General features: G+C 44.4%; 1 protein-coding gene across 1 annotated transcript in view; it reads left to right on the top strand.

Moving 5' to 3' along the window:
* LOC120993971 (guanylate cyclase soluble subunit beta-2-like) overlaps nt 1-17,934 on the top strand; it is a 64,661-nt gene that overhangs the window by 7,229 nt on the left and 39,498 nt on the right. The window contains exons 6-9 of the mRNA XM_040422431.1: nt 1,300-1,493; nt 12,282-12,351; nt 14,450-14,553; nt 15,282-15,498. Coding sequence (XP_040278365.1) covers nt 1,300-1,493; nt 12,282-12,351; nt 14,450-14,553; nt 15,282-15,498 — 585 coding nt within the window. The remainder of the gene's footprint in view (nt 1-1,299; nt 1,494-12,281; nt 12,352-14,449; nt 14,554-15,281; nt 15,499-17,934) is intronic.

Genomic DNA, 17,934 nt, shown 5'->3' with positions numbered 1-17,934 from the left:
AGCCAGGCATGTAGAACCTGGACATCCCCTTTAAAGAACTATACTTTGTATAGCCTGAAGAAAAGCAGGGCATGGGAAGACATGCTCGAAACCTATAAATATATTAAAGGTTTAAGTACAGTTCAGGAGGGAAGTGTTTTAATAAGAAGCTGAAAATGAGAATACGTGGCACAATCTGAAATTAGTTGGGGGTAACTTCAGAAACATAGCTAACCACAAGTATTCGACATAGAGAATGAATATAGCGGCCGTGTGCATGCTTGACCTGCCACTCTATTCACTTCAAAGTACAGGGCCCCATTCTCCTGATGGCTGAGGGTCCCAGCAGTCGGACCCCCACTGATCTAATAGTTATCCCCTATTCACGGGTTTACAAATTCTTATAACCGGAATACCCCTTTAAAGGACCTAGGCCAGTGTGAAAACCCATTTTCATATACCCAATTAGTAAATTCTTTGTTAATTTAGAGGGTCCTCTCTCTAGGATCCTCATCTGTTGGCCATGATGGAGAGCAGTTACTAAGAGTGTAACTCATTCTGGATGACCAGTCCTGTCCTGCATTACAGAGACAACCCACTGATGTAAATGGACACTGTGTAATACTTCATTTCCCCTGTGGTGGTGCTGGAGAGAAAATTAACGCTTACTTCCAGGTTCTTCCATTAGAACTGGGGGTCCCTGCAGGGATCAAATAGTTGTCAGGAGAGCCTTCTAAAAAGTAGGGATTGTCTAAATCCAGTCCTTATTCTACTATGTTAGATTCCATGCAGGAGAAGATCATCTCTGGTTGCAATGTCTTAGACCTTCCCAAAGGGTAAAAAAAAAAGCTAGGAAGGATGTCTGGGATGTTTTTGAAAGGGATGTTCAGGTTATTGAAAACTTTGCCCCGTTGCAGCAATCCTATAAAATAAAAAAATGGTCTTATACTCACCCGTTTTCCCTGCATCGCACCTCCGGTCCACCTCCCGTTCTTTATATAATGAAGCGATGACGTCGAGGTAGACAGCACGTGACATAAATCCTATCACTGGGCACAACAGTATATGACACAAGGCTGCCGTGGTCATTGATAGACTGCAGTGGTCCATGTGCCATATACACCAATGCAGTTTTGTACACAAAGAACAGAAGGAGGACTGTAAGTGTGGTGCTGAGAACAGAGAATATATATATTTTTTATTTTATACAATTTAAGGGCATGGAGCAAAGTTTTAAAAAACAGAGACAACCCATTTCATGAATTACATTAGATGGCAGATTAATATTCTCTTCTCTGAATTGTTCACTTGGATTTACAGGAATTATAGAATCTGTGGCAAAAGATTTCTTCAATAGCAATGTAACCATGCGAATCATCTATCAAACTGAGGAGAAGGAACGCACTGGGAAGAAAGAACATGTCATATTTGAAGTTCTCCAGAAGATGAAAGGCCAAACAAAAGCAATTAAACCAAAAGAGAATGTGGAAAGCAAAGATCAATCTGAAAATCCGGTAGAGCCAAATTCATACAATAATTATGTATAGTGAGAATTACGCTGGGCCAAAACGAGCTTGGGGAGTAGCATATTAGGAAAAAGCTCAATGGATGGAAACAAGTGGAAAGACTTGTCACATTGCTGGGGGTCTGACCGGTTATCGTCTATGCGTCCCCTCTCTGAACGGAGCTCAACTGCTCTGTTCACTTGTATGGGACTGATGTCTAGATTGGTCTTTAGAAGTGAATAGAGCAGTGGGATTGCTGGGGGTCCCAGCGGTCTGACCATTACCAACCTTTCGTTAGTCAATGGAGATGGAATTCATCATGCAACTGATGCATCAGAATGTAGTGGCTTTGGTAAAAAAAAAAAAAGTGGAAGCCACAATGCAGATGTGAACAGAACCTTAACTGTAGACAAGTCATTGATTGATCTATACCTGTGATAGCTAACTTCCGGCACTCCAACTGTGGTAAAACTACAACTCCCAAGATGCATACTTGCTTAGCTGTTTTCAGAACTCCATAGAAAAGAATGGAGCATGCTGGGAGTCGTAGTGTCACCACAGCTGGACTGGTGGAGGTTAGCCATCACTGATATACTATTTGTTACCAGAACCATGGATTATTAGTACAACAGCTTAATGCTGTATTTAGACAACAAGAAGAATTAATCCTACTGGGTATGTGCGCGAGATTATATAGATCAATAACAGGTGACCATTGTACAAATTAGACCATTAGGGGTTGACATCATATTACATATCCGGCATTATATTTTGCAATGGTGCAAACTTTAAACTTCTCAATATGCAAGTCACTATAATAATCCTAACACATACACAGAAAGCAGGATGTTCAGAGAGAATCCAACTGAATTGTGAATGCAGCTCTGGAATAATACAGGTTACAGCAGAACATACCCAACAGGGAGCTGATCACATACTCACCTCTTAAATCCCCAGCCGCCCTAATGGTCCTCTGCCGGTCTCTATTGAAGGAAGGCGCAGGGGTCTGTCATTGACGGAAGGTGCGTGTCACCGAGGTTCCTGGCCTCGGTGAGATAAGAACCGGTAATTTTGTGTGTCAGCGGCAGCTAGTGCTCGCTGACACTGTTGTATTTAGTATGGCTGTAAAGCCAATCCGGGCCGGTTCTTATTGGGAGCAGCCAAAGAGCAGGGTGGGTGGCTGTTCCCCACGTCCAGGCCAGGTTTTGGGCTGGGGTTTAAAAACCCAGCCAGCAGCTCAGCTTGGTGTGGTGTGATTCTCCAAGTGATACTGGAGCTGTGGAATCTCTGTGTTTTGGGAGCGGAGGAGACCCGCCACGCTGCCAGGTTGAGAGCCGCATGAGAGCAGCCTGCTGTGGACTGCCAGGTGATTTGTGGAATCTTGCTGTGTGAATTAACACCAAGACCCTGTAAAGTGTTGTTTTTCCTTTTCTGCTTTTCCTTTTCTTGTTTTGGGGTGAATAAACACTGAACATTTGTTTTTCCAACCGTGGTCTTGCCTCTGTGTTGCGTCCGCTTACCCTGCCTACCAGAGCAAATCCCTACAATTGGTGGCTTGGAGCGGGAAAGCGCAGTGAGGCTGGCGTGAACGCCAAAGTATTTTTGGTTTGCATTTTTGGGCACGGTTGTATGTCATTTATTAACCCCTTAAGGAATCAGCCCTATTTCACCTTAAGAACCTTTTGCAAATATGACCAGTGTCACTTTAAGTGCTGATAACTTTAAAACGCTTTGACTTATCCAGGCCATTCTAAGACTTTTTCGTCACATATTGTACTTCATGACACTGGTAAAATGAAGTTAAAAAAAATATTTTTATTTATTAAAAAAAATACCAAATTTACCAAAAAATAAAAAAAATTGCAAAATTGCAAATTTCCAAGTTTCAATTTCTCTACTTCTATAATACATAGTAATACCTCCAAAAATAGTTATTACTTTACATTCCCCATATGTCTACTTCATGTTTGGATCATTTTGGGAAGGATATTTTATTTTTTGGGGGTGTTACAAGGCTTAGAAGTTTAGAAGCAAATCTTGAAATATTTCAGAAATTTTCAAAAACCCAATTTTTAGGGACCAGTTTAGGTCTGAAGTCACTTTGCGAGGCTTACATAATAGAAACCACCCAAAAATTACCCCATTCTATAAACTACACCCCTCAAGGTATTCAAAACTGATTTTACAAACTTTGTTAAACCTTTAGGTGTTCCACAAGAATTAATGGAAAATAGAGATACAATTTCAAAATTTCACTTTTTTGGCAGATTTTCCATTTTAATAATTTTTTTCCAGTTACAAAGCAAGGGTCAACAGCCAAACCAAACTCAATATTTATGGCCCTGATTCTGTAGTTTACAGAAACACCCCATATGTGGTCGTAAACCGCTGTACGGGCACACGGCAGGGCGCAGAAGGAAAGGAATGCCATACGGTTTTTGGAAGGCAGGTTTTGCTGGACTGTTTTTTTTACACCATGTCCCATTTGAAGCCCCCCTGATGCACCCCTAGAGTAGAAACTCCAAAAAAGTGACCCCATTTTAGAAACTACGGGATAGGGTGGCAGTATTGTTGGTACTAGTTTAGGGTACATATGATTTTTGGTTGCTCTATATTACACTTTTTGTGACGCAAGGTAACAAAAAATAGCTGTTTTGGCACCGTTTTTATTTTTTGTTATTTGCAACATTCGTCTGACAGGTTAGATCATGTGGTATTTTTATAGAGCAGGTTGTCACGGATGCGGCGATACCTAATATGTATAATTTTTTTTTTATTTATGTAAGTTTTACACAATGATTTCATTTTTGAAACAAAAAAAAAATCATGTTTTAGTGTCTCCATAGTCTGAGAGCCATAGTTTTTTCAGTTTTTGGGCGATTATCTTAGGTAGGGTCTCATTTTTTGTGGGATGAGATGACGGTTTGATTGGCACTATTTTGGGGTGCATATGACTTTTTGATCACTTGCTATTACACTTTTTGTGACGTAAGATGACAAAAAATGGCTTTTTTTACACCGTTTTTTTTTAATTTATTTTTTACGGTGTTCACCTGAGGGGTTAGGTCATGTGATATTTTTATAGAGCCGGTCGATACGGACGCAGAGATACCTAATATGTATACTTTCTTTTTATTTATGTAAGTTTTACACAATGATTTCATTTTTGAAACAAAAAAAATCATGTTTTAGTGTTTCCATAGTCTAAGAGCCATATTTTTTTTTCAGTTTTTGGGTGATTATCTTGGGTAGGGTATGATTTTTGCGGGATGAGATGACGGTTTGATTGGTACTATTTTGGCGTACATGCGACTTTTATTACCTTTTTTGGGAAGTAAGGTGGGCAAAATTTCAATTTTCTTATAGTTTTTTTTTTTTTTTTTTTATGGCGTTCACCGTGCGGGGAAAGTAACATTACCGTTTTATAGATCAGGTCGTTACGGACGCGGCGATACCTAATATGTGTAGTGTATTTTATTTTTTTAATTTTTATTCAGTGATAAGTGTGTGTTTTTATCTTAACTTTTTTCACTTTTTTTTAAAAATTTTTGACCCAGACCCACTTGGTTCTTGAAGATCCAGTGGGTCTGATGTCTGTATAATACAGTACAGTACAGTATATAGTGTATTGTACTGTATTTTACTTACACTTTGTCTGAACAGATCTATGCCTTTAGCACAGATCTGTTCAGCACCATGGACAGCAGGATGCCTGAGAAGGCGTCCTGTTGCCATGGGCACCTTCCCCGTCTGCTCAGTTGTGGCCACAACTTCACAGACGGGGAAGGGTAAGGAGGGGGGCTCCCTCCCTCTGTCACCCTATCCTGTCGGGGGGCTGCAAAGGCACAGCAGCCCTCCGATGGGAGAGGGAGGGAGCCCCCTCCTACTGTTAACTTTTTCCATACAGATGTCAGCCGTTTATACCAGAGTGTCAGCAATGTGCTGACACTCTGGTATACCACTGGACACCAATGAATATTCAAGAGGAGGCGGGCGGGGGATCGCGACCCCGCCTGCAACACCCGCCCTGCACCACCCGCCGCCATAAAATCATTCAGGGGTGCAGGGAGGTGGGGTGATAAAAACTTTATTTGGGGCATTCTAAAGTTTGATCGGCAGAAAGCGCAGCAAACCGCAGGTCTGAATTGACCTGCGGTTTGCTGCGATCGCCGATACGGGGGGGGACACATGATCCCCCTGGCGTTGTGACAGGATGCCGGCTGAATGATTTCAGCCGGCATCCTGTTCGGATTAACCCCCGCAATCTCACTTTAAACTCATGACGTACCGGTACGTCATGGGTCCTTAAGGACTCGGGAAACATGCCGTACCAGTACGTCATGCGTCCCTAAGGGGTTAAGGACTCGGCAAACATGGCGTACCGGTACGTCCTAAGTCCCTAAGGGGTTAAACCAGCTAAATTCAAACCTGTGGCTCACAACAAAATGGAGGCTGTTGTGAAGGCCCTCATGGAGGCTAATTTGCAGCAGCGAGAGACCAACCTGCAGCAGCGAGAGGCTAACAAGCAGCAGCAAGAGACCAACCAGTTGCTGCTACAACACGTTATGGCTTTGCAAACAGCAGGAGCAACCCCAAGCGTCCATGATGCCCGGAAAGCAGTCCGTGCAGCGATCCATAAGATGACACCCACACATGACATCAAGACCTAACTGGCGATGTATGAGAAAGTGGCCACCAGGGAAAGGCTGCCTCAGGACCAGTGGGCTGAGGTCGTTGCTCCTTTCCTGGCGTCAGATTCTCAGCGGGTGTATTTCGATTTGCCGGACGATCAAGCGGCCAACTACCCAAAGGTAAAGGGGGAGATTTTGGCAAGACTGGGGGTGAATGTGCTGGTCCGGGCCCAGCGGGTGCATCAGTGGGAGTTCAACTCGGCTGAGCCCGTGAGACCCTAGTATTATAACCTGCTCAACCTGTTGCAAAAGTGGCTACAACCTGACGTGCTGAGCCCCACTGCTATGCTGGACCAGTTGTTAACAGACAGGTTTTGGGAGGCTCTGCCACCCCCTCTCCAGCAATGGATTGGCCAGGTCTCTCCAGGTAATGCGCTGGAGATGGTCGACCTGGTGAAGCGCTATGAGGCTACCCGGAACTTACAGGGGGGTTCTTTTGGGAGGGGGGCACTCAAATCCTGTATCCCTCCACCCCGGACCCAGCGACTGGTGCCCAACAAACCTGCCCGGGATGTAACCCCTGTGGGCCCCGCTCCAATAATCTGCTGGCGGTGTCGGGAGCCTGGCCATGTTCGAGCGGACTGTCCACAGCAGGGGGAACCCGTGGATACGAACTATGGCTTCCCTCAATCATTGTATGCCAGCAAACTGTATGCCGTGGGTGCTCTGGAGTCTCTGAACCACCTGTGGCAGGTGGAGGTGGGGGACACTCCAGCGGAGGCTCTGTTGGACTCAGGGAGCCTGGTGACCCTGGTAAAGGCTTCCCTGGTACGTTCCACCGAGTACACCGGCCGTAAGGTCAGAGTCATGTGTATACATGGAGACTTAAAAGACTACCCCACTGCTATGGTGTCTCTATCCATGGTTTCCAGCAGATGGACCCACGAGGTGGCTGTCGCAACCAACCTTCACTATGAACTTATAATAGGGAGAGACTTCCCGGCACTGTGGCCAGCTACGAGAGTGACTTATACCCATGTGACAGGGGTAACCCTAGAAGAGTGGCCTGGCTCAAGGGGGAGACCCGAACCCTGGGAACCTGAGTCCAAAGGTCTAGCGGTAGGGGTGACCGCCACTTCGGTGGAAGAGGAGGAAACAACCCTGCTATGTGTAATGGTGGGAGACATGGAGGACTTGCCGCCGGGGCCTGAGCTGACAGACCTCAATGTCTCCGGGGATAATTTTGGTACTGCACAACACCGGGATCCAACCTTATCCCGAGCCTGGGAAAATGTACTAATAATAGATGGTGAACCACAACAACCAGGGGCAGAGTCGGTGTTCCCCGTTTTGTGGTTCATCAGGATATGTTGTATCGGTAAATCAGCTGCGAGGTGAATCCATTGAACAGTTGGTGGTGCCCCAGGCTTATCGCAAACTCGTGTTAGTTAGCCCACCAGCATGTTCTCGGGGGTCAACTAGGAATGCAGAAAACACAGGACCGGATACTACAACGGTTTTACTGGCCCAGTGTGTTTAAAGAGGTGGATGAGTTCTGTAAGTCTTGCCTGACCTGCCAGGCAACTAGCCCCCAGCACCTTTTTCGCAGTCCCTTGGTACCTCTCCCGATCATCGAGGTACCGTTTGAGCGAATCGTTATGGACCTATTAGGCCCAGTACCGAAGTCCGCTAGGGGACACCAACACATCTTGGTTGTCCTTGATTACGCCACTCGGTACCCGGAGGCAGTGCCACTGCGACATACATCAGCGAGACTTATAGCTAAAGAGCTAATCGAAATGTTCTCCCGAGTGGGGCTACCTAAAGAGGTCCTGACTGACCAGGGGACCCCTTTTATGTCCAAAGTTACTGCGTATTAAACAGTTACGGATGTCCGTGTACTATCCACAAATGGACGGACTGGTTGAAAGGTTTAATAAAACTCTAAAAACCATGTTAAAAAGGGTGGTGTCCAAAGATGGAAAGGTTTGGGACCTTCTTCTGCCCTATCTCATGTTCGCAGTGCGAGAGGTGCCCCAGGCCTCTACTGGGTTCTAGCCCTTCGAATTGCTATATGGCAAACATCCTCGTGGTGAACGAGGTGTGGTGAAGAGGCATGTGAACAGCAACCCACTCCGCATAAAAGCGTCCTTGAATATGTTACTAAGATGCAACAGCGGATAGAGACCGTTTTGCCTCTTGTCAGGGAGCATATGGAGGCCGCTCAGCGAGCCCAGAGTGGGATCTATAATCAACAGGCCCGGGTCCGGATCTTTAACCCGGGTGATCGGGTTTTGGTTCTGGTGCCGACCGTGGACAGTAAGTTCCTAGCCAGGTGGCAGGGGCCCTACGAGGTACGTGAAAAAAATTGGAGACGTAAATTACAAGGTACACCAGCCGGGGAGGCGAAAGCCGGAGCAGGTTTACCATGTTAATTTACTAAAACCTTGGAAGCATAGGGAAACCTGTACGGAAGACAGCTCGTGACCGGGTTTTCTAGGGGAAAAGGTTCTGGCTCCTCTGTCTGATGCAAGTGCAGCGGTTGCCACAATAAAAATTGCTGACAGCCTCTCCTCTAAACAGGCTCAGATCAGGGAGTTCGTTAGTCGGAACACGGATGTGTTCTCGGACCTCCCTGGATGCACTTCCGTAATCCAACATGACATTGTCACTGAGCCTCAGGCAAAAGTCAGCTTAAAGCCATACCGGGTGCCCGAGGCTCGGCGAAAATCCATCTCGGAGGGAGTGCAGCTGATTCTGCGGCTAGACGTCATTGAGGAATCTAAAAGTGAGTGGGCCAGTCCTATAGTCTTAATTCCTAAGCCAGATGGGACGTTACGATTTTGTAACGATTTTAGGAAGTTGAACGAAATATCTAAATTCGATGCATATCCCATGCCTCAGGTAGATGAACTCATTGAAACGCTGGACCAAGCCAGGTATTTTTCTGTTTTGGACCTCACCAAAGGGTACTGGCAGGTACCCTTGACGGAGGCTGCCAAAGAGAAAATTGCCTTCGTCACACCAGAAGGGGTGTACCAACATAAGGTGTTACCCTTTGGCCTGCATGGCGCCAATGCCACTTTTCAACGTCTAATGGATATTGTACTTCGTCCACATCGGCGGTACGCCTCGGCTTACCTGGATGATATTATCATTCACAGTACTGACTGGGAAAGTCACCTGCCCAAAGTACAGGCTGTAGTGGACTCCCTTCGAAAGGCGGGACTAACAGCTAACCCAAAGAAATGTGCGATAGGGTTAGAGGAGACTAAATACCTTGGGTATGTCATTGGGCGCGGAGTCATCAAACCCCAAGTAGACAAAATAGAGGCGATACGGAATTGGCCCCGACCTGCCACCTCTAGACAAGTAAAGTCGTTCCTGGGAATGGTGGGCTATTATATGAGGTTTGTCCCCCATTTGCCACTTTAGCGGCTCCGTTGACAGGGCTCTTAAAGGGACGGAAGTCCGTGATAGTCCGCTGGAATGACCAGGCAGAATAGGCTTTCTCCTCTTTGAAGTCGGCCATGTGTGGGTCCCCGGTTTTGGTGACGCCCGACTTCAAGAGGAAATTTGTGGTACAGACCGAGGCCTCCGAAGTAGGTCTCGGTGCGGTACTGTTTCAGGAAGTCAACGGGGAGGAGCATACCATTGTCTTCCTCAGCCGTAAGTTCACTCCAGCGGAGACCCGGTACAGTATAGTGGAGAGAGAGTGCCTGGCCATCAAGTGGGCACTCGAGTCTCTCTGCTATTAGGTGTTGGGGAGGAAGTTCCGTCTGGTGACCGACCACTCCCATCTCAAGTGGATGAGCCAGGCCAAAGAGAGGAATGCTCGGGTCACTAGGTGGTTCTTGTCTCTACAAAACTTTAAGTTTACAGGAGAACACAGGGCAGGCCGGTTACAGGGAAACGCGGATGCCCTGTCCCGAGTACACTGTCTGGCATGTGTTCACCCCCTCAGGGTTGAACAAAGGGGGAGGTATGTAGGAAGGCGCAGGGGTCAGTCATTGACAGAAGGTATGTGTCACCGAGGTTCCTGGCCTCGGTGAGATAAGAACCGGTCATTTTGTGTGTCAGTGGCAGCTAGTGCTCGCTGACACTGTTGTATTTAGTATGGCTGTAAAGCCAATCCGGGCCGGTTCTTATTGGGAGCAGCCAAAGAGCAGGGTGAGTGGCTGTTCCCCATGTCCAGGCCAGGTTTTGGGCTGGGGTTTAAAAACCCAGCCAGCAGCTCAGCTTGGTGTGGTGTGATTCTCCAAGTGATACTGGAGCTGTGGAATCTCTGTGTTTTGGGAGTCGAGGAGACCTGCTACGCTGAGAGCCGCATGAGAGCAGCCTGCTGTGGACTGCCAGGTGATTTGTGGAATCTTGCTGTGTGAATTAACACTAAGACCCTGTAAAGTCTTGTTTTTCCTTTTCTGCTTGTTTTGGTGTGAATAAACACTGAACTTTTGTTTTTCCAACCGTGGTCTTGCCTCTGTGTTGCGTCTGCTTACCCTGCCTACCAGAGCAAATCCCTACACTATATACAGTTAGGTTCATATATATTTAGACACTGACACACATTTTGTTTTTATTACCTGTTTACTAAAATATATTCAAGTTATAGTTATATAATGGGCATGGACATGGACTTTTAGCTTTCATTTGAGGGTATCCACATTCAAATTGGATGAAGGGTTTAGGAGTTTCAGCTCTTTTACATGTGGCACCCAGTTTTTAAAGGGACCAAAAGTAATTGGACAATTGACTCAAAGGCTGTCTCATGGGCAGGTGTGGGCAATTCCTTCATTATTTCATTCTCAATTAAGCACATAAAAGGCCTGGAGTTGAAGTGCGGTGCTTGCATTTTGAAGATTTTGCTGAAAAGCAAATATGTGGTCAAAGGAGCTCTCCATGCAGGTGAAGCAAGCCATCCTTCATCTGCAAAAAATGGAAAAAACCCATCTGAGAAATTGCTACACTATTAGGAGTGGCAAAATCTACAGTTTGGTACATCCTGAGAAAGAAAGAAAGAAAGAAAGAAAGCACTGGTGACCTCAACAATGCACGGAAGACAACAGTGGTAAATGATCGCAGAATAATTACCATGGTGAAGAGAAACCCCTTCACAATCAGCCAACCAAGTGAACAACCAAGTGAACAACCCTCTCCAGGATATAGGCGTATCAATATCCAAATGAAATATTGGACAGATGAAACCAAGATCAACCTCTACCAGAATGATGGAAAGAAAAAAGTAGGGCGAAGGCATGGTACAGCTCGTGATCCAAAGCATATCACATCATCTGTAAAACACGGAGGAGGCAGTGTGATGGCTTGGGCATGCATGGCTGCCAGTGGCACTGGGTCCCTAGGGTTTATTGATGATGTGACACAGGACAGAAGCAACCTGATGAATTCTGGGGTTGTCAGAGACAAATCCAGCCAAACTGGTTGGCGTTTCATAATACAGATGGACAATGACCCAAAACATGAAGCCAAAGCAACCCAGGAGTTTATTAAAGCAAAGAAGTGGAATATTCTTGAATGGCCAAGTCAGTCACCTGATCTGAACCCAATAGAGCATTTCACTTGTTAAAGACTAAACTTCAGACAGAAAGGCCACAAACAAACAGCAGCTGAAAACCGCTGCAGTAAAGGCCTGGAAGAGCATTAAAAAGGAGGAAACACAGCGTCTGGGGATGTCCATGAGTTCAAGACTTCAGGCAGTCATTGCCAACAAAGGGTTTTAAAACAAATATTAGAAATTAACATTTTATTTACAATTATTTAATTTGTCCAATTACATTTGAGCCCCTGAAATGAAGGGAGAGAGTTAAAAAAATGCTTTAGTTCCTCAAATTTTTATGCAATCATTTTGTTCAAACCACTGAATTAAAGCTGAAAGTCTGAACTTCAACTGCATCTGAATTGTTTTGTTCAAAATCCATTGTGGTAATGTACAGAACAAAAATTAGAAAAATGCTCTCACCGTCCAAATATATATGGACCTAACTGGCCGCAGCGGTCATGTCAGTGTGTACATCACGTTGGAGCAATCACATGGCGGTACGGCATCGCTTCAGCAAGGTAAACCATCAGGGGAACAGTGGAAGACACTATTATGTTTGCAGCTTCCAGATCTAATACATCTCTTTTTGTTGAAAAAAAAAAAAAACAGGCTCAGAATCACAAAGATGTAAAGAAGTCTCACTGGGACATCATCAGGAACATTGTCAGGTTTGGAAAAGGTGAGTGAGCAGTTATAACATGACATTGGTGGTCAGTAGTTTGGCTGGATGGAGGATGGGCAGTGGAAAGCTTTTGGACATTGTTACCTGGTGGCAGCAGCTTGTTCTACCTGTTGAAAAAATGATACTGAGCTACTTCGACCCATTCACTGGTCTTCAGGCCCCCATCCTGTAAACTTCTAGACGGACAGGGTCACATGCAACACTAGAGAGAATGACTGGCCTCAGTGGTGGTTTGTCTCCACGTGTCGGCAGGCAAACAAGCAAACGATTGTCAGGTCACGACATCTTTTATGCAAAAATGATCATTTCTTGGCAGTCCATCATAATGTAAAGTGTATGAGAGGAAGGTGTAATACCCTAGAGTGGTATTACCATTCCTACACCCTGCTACTGTCTCTAATGGGCTAACTATAATGTCATCTGTGTCATTATTCCAGGTTCTTTTACACTGTGCATTAATTATTCTGCTATGTTATTTGTTGTATTGCATGTTATATGCCTGGTTTACCAGCAGGCGGCAGTGGATATGGCAAAAAGATCTTTAGATAGAATGGAACTTACCATTCCATTCTCCCCCTTTTGGGCAGAAGTGGGCCAGTCCCATTTTGTACCAAGGGAGGGGCTGCAGGAATGTTTAGTCATTCTGAGTTCTAGTCTAGCGTTGGAAGAAGACAAGTCAAGATGTAGCAGTGAGGGGAAGCTTCCCCCTCCTGCTGCAAAAGTCTCTCCAGGGAAGCAGCTTATAGAGCACCATGACTCCTTACAGATTAAGAGAGAGTATTACGATGGGGTCAACAGCTAAAGGCACCCCACTCTAAAGGTACCAGAAGTCCAGCTACCAGACTAAAGCCGAGTTTAGCACAGCAGAGAAGGATAAAGCAGAATATTCCTGTTTGCTTGACAGGTTATGCCAAAACCTGCTGGAGCAAAGAGAAAGATCACTTCTTGTACTGATGCAAGTTGATTAAGTAAAGCTGTTGAACTTTATTGTTGACTTATTCTCCACCTGCACCATTACTCTCCCCTTTATTACGGTATCCAGGTAGGAGCACTGTGACACACACAGAGACTATGGAGGCCACACCACTCGGAATTACTATAAACCTGGGACACGATTGTCTCTGGGGGGAGGGGGGCGTTGCAAGGGCAATACGAGCAATTGCATTAACAATTAAATGAAAGGTTAATTGAAAGTAATAATGAGCATATCATTACTAGAGAATCTGCCAGTATAAAATTAGGGTATCTAGATATAGGACTAGGGCATTTAACTGAAACTTTGCCCCACGTAAAGGGGCCACGGCTTTAAAAGAGGGCATCACTGAAGGGCATAACTGTAGAGGGAGGAGTTATAGCAGCCATGGCGAGGCTGTGGTACTTGAGGAAGTCTGAAGGCCTGTCTGACACCTAAGAAGACAAGTTAAGTGGTGGGGTCCTGTTATGGTTGTTGCATTGGGCCCTAGAAGCTTCACATTTCACCTCTGGCCTCATTTATAACAACTAACAAAGACAAAAAGTGAAGATATTACCCTAAGGCCAGTTTTAGATGGCTGTGTGCAATCTTGGAAAAAAAAAAGGTGGTGTGACAGCCTCATCTCCTGGAGTATGTTTAATGCAGTAGACCTGAAGTCGGGTATGAACTCACAGCACCATAAATCACTATGATACTGGGAGTTTGGGTCAGAAGAGTCATGGTCAGTCCATGAAATGTGGCTGTCACATGGACTCAGGGTCGGACCGGCCCACCAGAGTAGCAGAGGATCCTCCGGTGGACCCAGTCTCTGAAGCCATAGTGGGGGCCAAAGTTCCAGTAGGAAAATCACATTTAGAGCTAATCCCTTGCCATTAGGGTATATTTCGTTGATTCAAAACCTATTAGACTTTATTGATGGTATGGGAATGAGCCCCAAGAATAATTTCCTCTGGTGGGCCCAAGTAACCCCTGTTCGACACTGCATAGACTGTATTTCCTGAACCACACACGTCTGTCTAAAACCGGCATTAGAATTAATCAGATTACAATTTTCTATCTCTTGCAAACAAATGTGATTGTGACTGTGATTACACAGAGTCTATATTATATTATATCTTCCAGGAAGTTTGCTAAATACCTTTCAGCCAGTTTATCCCAGCAGACTGTGGATGGATGAGAAGGTTTTCTGCAACGAGTTCCCCTTCCATATTGTGTTTGACAAACAAGTAAGGAAGCTGCGGATATTTGTGCTAACATTGCAGGAAATACAGTTCTTCAGGAGAAGCAATCTGAGCATTAAGTCACATCTGAGATCTGCATCCATTTTGTCTGCTTTACGTGATTGTCCTTTTTTTTTTAAGGAACAGAATATCGTAGTCTACCACGCTTTTGTATCCTCCAAAAAAAAGTGATACTTTATTCAAACTAAAATTGGATGCAAATGGCTGACTATCCATTTAACAAGTCCATGTCTTAGCAATAGGAGTCTCAGCAGTTGCAACTGGACCTCCAAGCCAGGAGGGTCCACAGGCCCCCACATCACCCTCATCATGTTTGCCTCTGTACTGGTTCAACCAGTCTGCTCCTGTCATACAGTTCTGGTTCTAGTGGTTGGCAGCTGGCGGTTCCTGTATCATCGGACAACCTAAGTGTGGTTAGGGGTGCTTGTGAACCCCCCCGGCTTAGGGGCCCAGTTGCAATGGCAACTGATGTGACCCCCCATAGCTAAGCCACTGTTTTCTGTAGTACGATTATTGACAAGAAATCCAGAAAAAACTTTGCCCACATTTTTCTCACCTTCCTCCAGTTTTCAAAACCTTCAGAAAACTTAACATAACAACTCATTTTATTACCGACCAGTTTAAAGGCTATTGACCCATAAACTATGATTATTATACTGAATTGTGTAGAATGACAGCTATTTCTATATCTTCCTCTGTTCTCTATTGTCCAGTTGAAAATAAGACAGGCCGGAGTGAACATACAGAAATATGTCCCTGGAATCCAAACTATGGACATCAGATTAGATGAATATTTCACTATCATCCATCCTCAAGTCACTTTCACCATTGCAAACATTCAGATGTTCACTAATAGTCAGTTTGTGCTGAAGACAAAGCGAGAAATGATGCCAGAATACTGGAAGAAGCAGCCTATGCTGACGCTTCGAGGTAATATGTGATGACTACATAAATAGGCATACACAGGTTTTTATTCTAATTCATATAGAACCCTTGAGAAAAGAAATCATGGCATGTTCCATTGCCTGCTGTACGATCCAGGTTTGTGTGTAGTCTCCCTTACATTTGTCCTCTTGTAAAACTGCATGTTTGTTGGTTAGATGTTGTAACAGCATACTTTCCAACAGTCCCGATTTTTTAGGGAAAAACCCTGACCAGAAGTCGGTATTTTTGCCTTGTTTGGCATAATTCCTATAGGCAGAGCTTAACCCCTTAAGTACCGGGCCCATTTTCATTTTTGCATTTTCATTTTTTCATAGCTTATTTTTTGCAGGATAAGTTGTATTTATAAGGGCACCATTTAATTTACCATTTCTGTTACAGGAAAATAATTCTTTGTGGGGTTAAAATGAAAAAAAAAAAAAAAAAAAATTACGCCAATGTTTTGACATCACAGCCTACACTGTGCGCTAATAATAACGTGACGTCTTTATTCTGCGGCTCAATACGAATATGGCTATACCAAACTCGTATAGTTTTTTTTCTGTTACAAAAAAATTTAAAACCTTTGAAAAAGTCTAAATTTTCTTTGCATTGCCATTTTTGGACAGCGATAACTTTCTTATATTTCTATCCACAGAGCTTGTTTTTTGAAGGACGAACTGTAGTAATTGTGGTATTTTTGTGAAACGAACTACTTTTTGTTCATTGTTATTCAATTTTTCGTGGGGGAAGAGGTGACTAAAAAAACAACAAATCATGTGTTTTTCATTATGGCGTTCACTGCACAGGAAGTTCTTTTCAAAGATTTTAATAGTTAAGCCCTTTTTGGGACATGGCAATATCTGATATGTTTGTTTTTTATTGTTTATATATTTTTATATGTAAAATTGGGAAAGGGGTGGATTTACACTTTTAATATATATATATATTTTTTAACTTAAATAATAACTTTTAACCCCCTTAGGGGGCTAGAACCTGGGATCTTTTGATTCCTTGTCCCATTCACCCTAATAGAGATTCCATTAGGGTGAATGGGATTTTGATATGCTCCCTGCTGAGCTGTGCCTCGGGCTTTTGAATGTTCAGAAGCATCCAGGCTGCCATGGTAACCAATCGGAGCTCAGAAATTTCACTGTGGAGACTCTGATTGGAAGGCAGAGAGAGCTGCAGGCCTCTGCCTTACTTCACAGATGCCACATTCGGTGTTGATCATGGCACCTAAGGGGTTAAATGACGTGGATTTGCTGTGATCGCAATTCCCCATTGCAGCCAGGTGTCTGCTGGCTATTATACAGCCAGCAACTGCCGCGTATGGAGCGGGCTCACCACAGCAGCCCGCTCCATACACTCCCTCAACTACCGTGACGTACCGTTATGCCACTAATAACACTTATTCCCTATCACTGCTGTAAGCACTGTACTCCTCAGTATCAGCAAGTCCAATTCGTCATCTGGTACAGTCAGGCATGGGATTCAGCCTGTTCCCTCAGGTTCTCCAGATCCAGATGTTTCATACCTTTTTCTTTATATACACCTTTTTCAGTGTATATAAAGTTGTAAAAATAGTTCAGAGATACGAATCCTCAGCGTATCCTCATCCTGAGCAATGTCTGGGTGACACGCCCCTTACTCATGCGAAAGGGAGCATGTCCCCCGAAACATGGTCATGTCTCTCATATCGTTCTGGTGGAATTTTGGGACACTCTTTTTTTTTATAATGTTGCCTCAGTTCATTGAGGTTTGTGGGCATTCCTTTATGCACAGCTCTCTTACGGTCCTGCCACAGCATTTCAATTGGTTTGAGGTTTGGACTTTGACTGGGCCATTGCGCAACATTGACTCTTTTCCTTTTCAGTCATTGTGCTGTAGATTTGCTGCTGTGCTTGGGATCACTGTCCTGTTGCATGACCCAGTTTCGGCCATGCTTTAGTTGTTAGATAGATGGCCTCATATTTGACTCTACAATACTTTGGTGTACAGAGATCATGGTCAACTCAATGACTGCAACGTACTCAGGTCCTGTAGCTGCAAACAAAGCCCAAATCATCACCCCTCCACTACTGTGCTTGACAGCTGGTATGAGGTCAACAATCAAAGGAAACCCGCGCTGCCTTATTAAATAGAACAGGGTGTAATGTTAAATGCACTGAATAACACTCAGGTGAGTGTGTCGCTGCTGGTCTATGACAGGGAATAAATTGCCTAAACAAAATGAATCAAAGAAACCAAAGTAATAAATAGACCGCGCTGACTAAACAGTGTCAAATGGTAGATGTCATGGTAGGTACCACATCAAATAATGTCCCCAACTATATCTCCACCGCTATTATTTAGAACCTCTAAATAATAGCGATGGAGATATAGTTGGGGATATTATTTGATGTGGTACCTACCATGACATCTACCATTTGACAGTTTAGTCAG

This window comes from Bufo bufo, chromosome 3 (assembly GCF_905171765.1).
Source record: "Bufo bufo chromosome 3, aBufBuf1.1, whole genome shotgun sequence".
Taxonomy (NCBI): Eukaryota; Metazoa; Chordata; class Amphibia; order Anura; family Bufonidae; genus Bufo; species Bufo bufo.
This window is presented reverse-complemented; position numbering and strand designations above follow the sequence as displayed.